The sequence below is a fragment of the Tupaia chinensis genome, unplaced genomic scaffold (assembly GCF_000334495.1).
Source record: "Tupaia chinensis unplaced genomic scaffold, TupChi_1.0 Scaffold000146_1, whole genome shotgun sequence".
In the NCBI taxonomy this organism is placed as follows: Eukaryota; Metazoa; Chordata; class Mammalia; order Scandentia; family Tupaiidae; genus Tupaia; species Tupaia belangeri.
Genome location: NW_006159616.1, coordinates 8443543 through 8451447, shown reverse-complemented (window position 1 = coordinate 8451447; position 7905 = coordinate 8443543). Strand labels below are relative to the sequence as shown.

Below are 7905 nucleotides of genomic sequence, written 5' to 3'. Positions count from 1 at the left end.
GGGCGGGGGGGGGGGGGGTCAGCGAAAGGAAGCAGGCAGGAGACGCAAGGTGGGAGAGGCAGGAAGGAGCAGGGACGGTGGGCTGAAAGCGTTGACTCTGGGTTCAGATCCCAGCTTTGCCTAGCATGCTGTGTGACTCTGCGAGAGTCTCTTGCCCTCTCCGTGCCCTCATCCGTAGCGTAGGTGTAGTGGCAGAACCACTCTGGAGGTCTGGTGTGAGGGGTCGATGTGTTCGTGCTTGCAATGAGGTCAGAGTCCAGCCGGGAGCTGCGTGGGCACAGCAGGGACCAAGTGAGGTCGGAGCCTAGGCGGGGTGAGGGGGCACAGCCACGGAGCAGCCTTGGTACGGGGCGGCACCCCATCTGTAGTTACTACCGTCCCTCGCGCATACGGGCCAGGGGTGGGTCTGGAAGCTCAGGCTGCTGCCAGGCCGGGTGACAGGCTCTGTGCTGGCCCAGATATGAGCACAGACATCTGCCTCGTGCCTCCAGAGCGAGGGGGTTCTACTCAGAGAAGGAGGGGCCCAGAGCCTGGACAGCGCGGGGTTCACACAGGGGCGCTTATGTCCAAGCTCGTGCTGCAGCACCTAGCGCTGTGACCTTGGGACATTCCTCCTCTTTCTGCCTCAGTTACAGCCTCTGTTTCCCCACCCGTAAAGTGGGGGCATCTGGACGATGCTCTGTGGGGGCATGCCTGCACTGTGCACGGTGTCCCGGTCCCATTTTCATTCACGGGACGCCTAGCAAAGCATAGAGAAGGGCGTGCGGAAGCGGGTGATGGCCTCTTAGGGCAGGCAGGACTCAGACCTGCAGGGACAGGAAGCAGTGAGCAGACGTGGCAGTGGGATGATGCCAAGGCCACACAGGGCAGTGAGGGCAGCGTCCACGTGGTCAGGGGACGGTGTGCAGAAGACGGGGAGTGGGTGGGGTGGGGATGGCCACGTCCGTGACATCCAACATCGTCGATGCTGGGAGAGTCCCCAACTTTCCGGTCACCCTGCCTCCGTAACTGCCATCATCCCACCTCCCAGCAGAGCATTCCCTGAAACAGTTCCCAGTAGTTTTTCTTTCTGACAATAAGGCGTGGCCATTGAAGAATATTTAGAAGATACAGAACAGTGAAAAGAAGGAAATGTAGACTATCCTGAATCCATTTCCCCAAACAACCCTATGTCCATTTCGGTCCATTCCTCTCCATCTTTGTCTGCACACATACACGTATGTTTATAGTACTTTCCTAGGAATGCCACATGTGTACGGGGATGCAACTGTAAGAGTTGCACCCGCAGCAAATGGAAGGTCAGCCCCCCTCTGGCTGCCATCCAGGACACGCGCAGGAGACCCAGGCCTCCGGCTCCCTCCCTATCACCAGGTCTATGGGGCGTGGGTCCTCCATTCCAAACTGCTGGATGCGAGTCTTTCACACCCCACCTTTGTAGACAGGAAGAGACTTCCTTTGTCCTTCTGGGACACCACCAGCCTGCTGGGGCAGGAGGCACCTGTCCTGTGTTACCTCCCCTGCCCCTCGTCCCCAAAGCCAGATACTTCCCACAGAGGGCCCTGGTTGGTGCCAACACACACCAGTTTGATCAGTGGCTCGGTGACAACAGTGTAGCCTGAACACTCACCAGCAAGTCACTTCCTGAGCAGCAGCCCTGACATCCTGAATGACAGTCACTGTCTCTGTGCCCATGACTAACCAAGGTATGGCTTCTGGCATTCACCGTGACCACGTGCCAAGAGTCTGGCCTCTGTCCAGTGGACGCCCTGTTCCTTGAGCTCTTGCTCCCAAGCCCGACTCTCTGGTTTCCCAGATGACTCACCCGAATCCCTCTCTGGGGTCCTGCCCCTTCCTTTCCATGGCGCACCCTCAAACCATGTGTCATTGACTTCCAGATCGCCGAGAGCAGCCTCGCCTTCGAGAAACAGAGAGCGAAGGAGGCCGTGGAGAAGGAGAAGAAAAAAGTGCAAGACCTGGAGAATCGCTTAACCCAGCAGAAAGAGGTGTGGTCTCAGAGAGGGAGAGCCAAGAGGAGGCCAGTGCAGTGCAGGGCAGGGCTGGGGAGCCAGGCAGTCTGAGTTCAAATCCTACCTCTGCTCCTGTCTGGCTGTAGGACTTCAGACAGATGGTAACTTCGGTTACCACCTCAGGGCCTCAGTTCCCCATTCACAAATGACAGGTGATACCAACAGGCCAGCCTTGCTGAGTGACGGTGCGCCAGCTGCTGACTCACGCACAGCACTCCCGGGCACTCGGGGAGGCCCACGGTGCAACATGACTGCTGACGCACACAAAGCACATGCAGGCACCTGCCCGCACTTGGGGAGGCCCAGGTGCAACGTGGCTTCTGACGCATGCACCACGCTCACGGGCGAGCACCTGCACTCGGGGAGGCCCACAGTGCGACATGGCTGCTGATGCATGCACAGCACCCGCAGGCGAGTGCTCGCACTGGGGGAGGCCCATGGTGTGTGCTGGCTGCTCCCATGATTGAACTTTGGGGCTCAGAAATGTAGGGTCACGATCTGCACCCAGGACTGTGCGGCTCCCAACCCTTTCTGGTCCCAACGTGGCTGGAAAGTTTCACCCTCTCTCCTTAACCGTCCTTCAGCTGCCGGGCGACGGCAGGGCATGGACACATGGACTTTGACGTCAGTTTTCCCACCAGAGCATCTCCTCCTCGTCGTGATCAGCTTCATTGTCGAAGTGCATTCTTGTCCATGCTGGGAGGCCATGGGGCTGAGGAAGCTGTTGCACAGACCCTGTCCTGGGCACTTCACAGACAGCAGGACACAGTCCACTCCTCCTGGGCTCCAGCAGTACAAGGGACATACACACACATACAAAACGACTAGTGTCTCAAAGCCAAAGGAGGTGACACACACATACAACCTGGCACTAATGGGTCGAATTTAAATATAGGTAAATATTGTTCAAAAGAATTTTCCAGCCACATTGGGACCAAAAAGGTCTATAATCTATCCACATAAGTCTTGGATAATGGCTTGGCCTCAATGGCACACTCACTAGCGTGCCGACCTGCAGTGCTGGCAGCCACATGGCCCACCAGGGGTTCCGATCCCGAGTCCTCCTGAAGCCCACTGGTCTGTGCACGCAGGATCCTGATGAGCTGGAGGCCTGAGAAGGAGGGACTAGGGCACCACAAAACCTTGATGGGGGTACTCCTTTCTCTTGTGCACATACACACGTGCTCTCCCTCGAAAGATACTTGTAAAAGAAAAATCTTGGATCATTTTCTTCAAAGAAAGGTTCTCCTACTTTAGCAGGCATTAGAATCTCTGGGGAATTTATTTTAAATGCCTGTTTCTTGGGCCTACCCTGGGTGTAGGGTAGACTCAGGAATCTGCATTTTTTTCATTTAAATTTATGTACAGTCATTCACTATACATCATTACAGCAAACAAAATGAGCTTTCCCATCCAGAATACGCTGTATATTGGCTCAATCAAGCACATCAACCCACGTGTTTATCATCAACAAATGATTTTCGGGAACCAGCAGTTAGCGTAATGGCTACGTCACTGGACTCCTACGTAGTCGACCGCGGTTCACGTCCCGGACCCGGTGGTTTAAAACTCACGCTGGGTGCTTGTGCATGCGTGCCCAAGATCCCAAGAGGAGAATGGAAGAGAAAGGATTGTGGCGTGGCCATCCCCCCTGGGGGGTGATTTCTCGCTTTCTGTCTCTATGTCTCTCTCTGTCTGTCTGGTGAGCGCACGCGCCCTATAGTGAAAAAAACCTCTCCAAAAAAAAGGAAAGAAAATGATTTTCCATTTCTTGTTTCCTGTATATTTTCTTATTTTTGCCATCCTTGATTCCCTATCTCTCACCCTCTGCCGTGTCTCACCCTCCTCCCACACTGTGTCTGGTATCCGTGGTTGCTTTGTATGCCTTCCCCCCCCCATTTTATTTATTCGCTAATGAACTTAATTCATCTAAATTCTTCCAATAGCAAGCAGCTGATAGGAATCTGCATTTTTAACAAGCAGCCCAAGGCAGGTTGGTGCATTTTAAACACTGGGAAGTGGTGTCTGTACAGCACAGCTGGGTTATAGATGGGCACAGCGTACCACTTTGATCAGCCGTGACTAACTGGCATGTGTCCAGAACATACAGAGCAGAGGGACATGGCGAAGACTTGTCAATGCCGTGCTGCTGGAGTCACAGCGTGACTGGGTGGAGGCCCTGTGCTGCCGGCTGTCCGAGCCCAAGAGGAGCTTCGTTTCCATGCTGCCTTGTTTCAAGGGTCTGCCATGAAATCCATCAATGAGGGGTAGGGGAAAAGGAGAACAGTGAGTTGCTAAAGTAGATAACTTGAGCCGTCGTGGATCGGGAATGAGACTCATGCAACACAGAACATGTATCACACAATCCATGAGAGAGTTGCAGTTTCTTCTCGAGCAGTTCCAGTGCAAGAGAACTGAGTGCATGATTTACTAGACAAAGAAGGACAAGACACTTGTGGAAAGTGGCCCATTCTCAGGACTCGACCTGGAGAGAACTTCTCCTGCAGTCAGCATATGGAGAATTCTGCATCAGGCAACATTCTCAACAATACCCTTAGAACATCAGAGGATGTGGCATGGTGGTTTAGGGCGCCAGACTCCCACATGGCCGACCGCGGTTCGAGTTTTAGACCTGGCAGCTTGCTTTCTCACTTTCTCTCTCTCTCTCTCTTTCTCTTCCCCTCCCCCCCCACTCCCTCTCTGGTCAAATTAAAATAAATAAAATAATTATTTGGAAAAAAAATAATAACATTGGAGGACAGGGTCTTATGGAGCCACCCTCAAAGTAGGCTGGTGGCTTCACACCACAGAGGAACAGGCCTCCACCCCAGGGACTCACCACATACCAGGAAAGACCAAGGAAGCCCAGGGTCACAGAACCATGCCGACCAGAGTTTCCTATTTGCGTACCATTTCACTTGAATGCAGGAAAGCGCGATTGAAATATTGATTTCATCTACATGGGCGAAATAGAAAACGGAGGGCAGAGAGAAGAAAAGTGCCTTCAGACCCTGCTTCACTGGGAGCAGTGAGCTTTGTCATCCCGCCCTTGGGCAAGCTGTGGAGCAGGGATGCCAGGCTGTGCGTTCCGCCTTAGGTAGGACAGCTTCGTGGTCCACCAGAGAAGCCATTCCAGTTCCTTGTGGCTTCTCCAGGACACCTGGGGTGTTTCACTGAGCTGTACGTGACAGCTGCCTCTGTCCCCAGCAAGCGTCTCCTTAGGCCCTTCCGCCCATCATCCTCGCTGGCATTTCTCAGCAATAACAGCGACACTGAGGCCCTGAGAAGGAGGCAGCCAGAGCTCAGCAGTGGTGCAGGGAGGACTAGGTGACCGCCCGTGAGGCCTGCAGGAATGGCACGATGAAAATGTATTTTTATTTTTTCAGGAAAAAAAAATTCCGTTTCCTTTCCTGATTATAAAAGGAATACTTGTCAATCTGGAAAGTTTGAAAAATACAGAAAATTAATCAGAAGAAAATAAAAGCTAACCATGATTCTAAGCAGCATTTCCACAGTGACATTTTGAGTGACTTTCGAGCGTATTACAGACGTCGATAAGTATTAATTTAGTAGGAAGTTAGGGTTTTCCACTGTAATACTGTGCACATGGCCGTGGAAGCCTTTTTTGTGGTCGTTTGTTTATTTTATGAGAGAGAGGCAGCCCCGATCGGGTCTTCCTACTGCACTCCGCCCCTCTCAGCAGCTCACATTATGGGCACAGGCAGCCTGGTATGCTCAAGGTCATCCCAGGAATCGAACCCAGTACCTTTCCCATATGGGTCCAGTTGTATTACTGCTGCACCACCACCTGACTTGGAAGCTGTTTTCATACTTAATCTTGTCTCTGTGTCACAGGACCATCCCCCAAACCTGGGTGGCACTGTGTTGGACGGACCCTGGCTTATCCCTCCCCTGTGGCCGGGTACTGGGGCCACTGCTCCCTTTTCACTGGTGTAAAGGTGCTTGGCCAAGCAGCCGGCGCATCGATCTACACGCTAAGGATAAATTCCCGGAAGCGGGATGGATTGCTGCATCACAGGAGACAAACATCTTCAGACTTGCCATACACGGTCCCAGATGACACTCCAGGAAGGTCGTGCCGGGTCACACTGTCACCGACAGAGTCTGAGAATGCTCAGTACTACATCTCAAGAGTATATTTTAATTGGGACTAAATCTTCATAAGCCCCCTGGCCATGCCTGTCAGGAAACCCACATTCCACCTTATTTAAGGAGTGACTCGAGGAGGAGAGTAAAATTTTGACGATCAAAAATCCAGGAGGGTGGATGTGCAGAGGACATGGCGACTGGAGTCCAGCCTGGCCAGGCCTCGGGGAGGGGTGGGTCCCGGAGGAAAGTGGAATGTCCTGAGGGCAGGTTGCGTGATGAAGGGCTGAGGAGCTCCACACATTTATCCAGAGAATAGATTTGCAGAGACATGAGAGCCCGCCTCCGATATTGAGGGGCTGCCTCATAAAAGAGAAATAAAACTTAGTGAGCTCCAGGTGACAGCACCGAGCTCAGACACCAGAAATCACAAGGAGGCAGCTCAGCTGAATATCAAGGAGAGCTCTGTGATAACTGGAACCTTCCAGAGAAGCCATGGACTTTGCACCGTGAAAGGATCAACAGCCTAGTGACAGAATCGGGTTCCCCTCTCTCTGAAGGGGCGGGTTGGGGCGAGGCGAGGGTAAATGTTTACTCCCGAATGGCTTGCTAATATGATGTTTGTGGTTTGTCTAGGAAATAGAATTGAGAGGGCAAAAAGAGGACGTTCTAAATAATAAATTAAATGACGCACTGGCCATAGTAGAAGAGACTCAGAAAACAAAGACAGCTGCAAGTCTGAAAGCAGAAAGCCTCACCGTGAAATTAAATGAAACATTAGCTGAACTGGAAACAGCCAAGACAAAAATGGTGAGTCAATGTCTTCCAGGGATGGGAGAGTTTCCGTCTCAATGAAAGGTTACAATGCCACGAGAATGCGTGTCTCGGGCCAGGGCTCCTCAGCCTCCGCACTGCGGGTGTTCTGGGCCGAGTCACGCCCCCTGGGCTGACCTATGCCATGTAGATGTTGGCCAACACCCTGGGGCTCTACCCACTAGGGGCACTAGGCCCCTGCCCTCAGCTGGAGTAACCAAAACTATCTTCAGACATGACCAAATGGCCCTTGAGCACGGGTCCCTGCCCCCTGGTACCAGTCTGTGGCCTGTTAGGAGCCGGGCCACACTGCAGGAGGTGAGCTTGGTCTGTATTTACAGCCGCTCCCATCCCTGGCTTCACTGCCGGATCCCCCCCTCCGCTCAGGGCAGCGCGGCCTTCCATAGGAGCACAAGCCCTACTGTGCGCGTGCGAGGGATCTGGGCTGCCACTCTCACAAACCACCTCATGGCCCAGTCTGTGGAAACATCGTCTAACACAAAACCAGCCCTGGTGCCACAAAGGTTGGGGACTCTGCTTTAGAGGGCAAAATCACCCCCTTTTGAGAAGGAGTGTGCACTGTTTAGAATGCAAGGTGTACAGAGGCGATGTGCCCTCCTGCAAAACATTCTCAGGTGGTGTAACCTGGGTCCTCACGGGAGCGGGCAGGACTGAGGAGTCGTGGGATCCAGTGGTCAGTGACTGTTCCACACACTTTTACACAAGGCCCTAAAGCTCAAGCTTGGATATGAGGTCTCCACCGTCAGGGGCTAGCGCTGACGGTGGAGAACATTCTGTCATCCGTATGTTCGGCCAAGTCTGTGGGCCAGGAGGGATGAACACTGATCTGCCGGCAGTGAGCAAAGTCGGGGCTGCGATCGGAGAGGCCAGCTCGGGTGTGGCACCTGGTGGCTGTTGCCACAGCCTAGAATCATAAGGACCTAGACACTTGGCGGGG

At 53.3% G+C, this 7905-nt stretch overlaps 1 protein-coding gene across 3 annotated transcripts in view; it reads left to right on the top strand.

The window, feature by feature from the left end:
• The window catches only part of FHAD1 (forkhead associated phosphopeptide binding domain 1), a 171516-nt gene that overhangs the window by 126174 nt on the left and 37437 nt on the right, over positions 1 to 7905 (top strand). For all 3 annotated transcript variants that reach the window (XM_006145267.1, XM_006145268.2, XM_027770619.1), the window contains 2 exons: positions 1896 to 2003; positions 6771 to 6944. In XM_006145267.1, coding sequence (XP_006145329.1) covers positions 1896 to 2003; positions 6771 to 6944 — 282 coding nt within the window. The remainder of the gene's footprint in view (positions 1 to 1895; positions 2004 to 6770; positions 6945 to 7905) is intronic.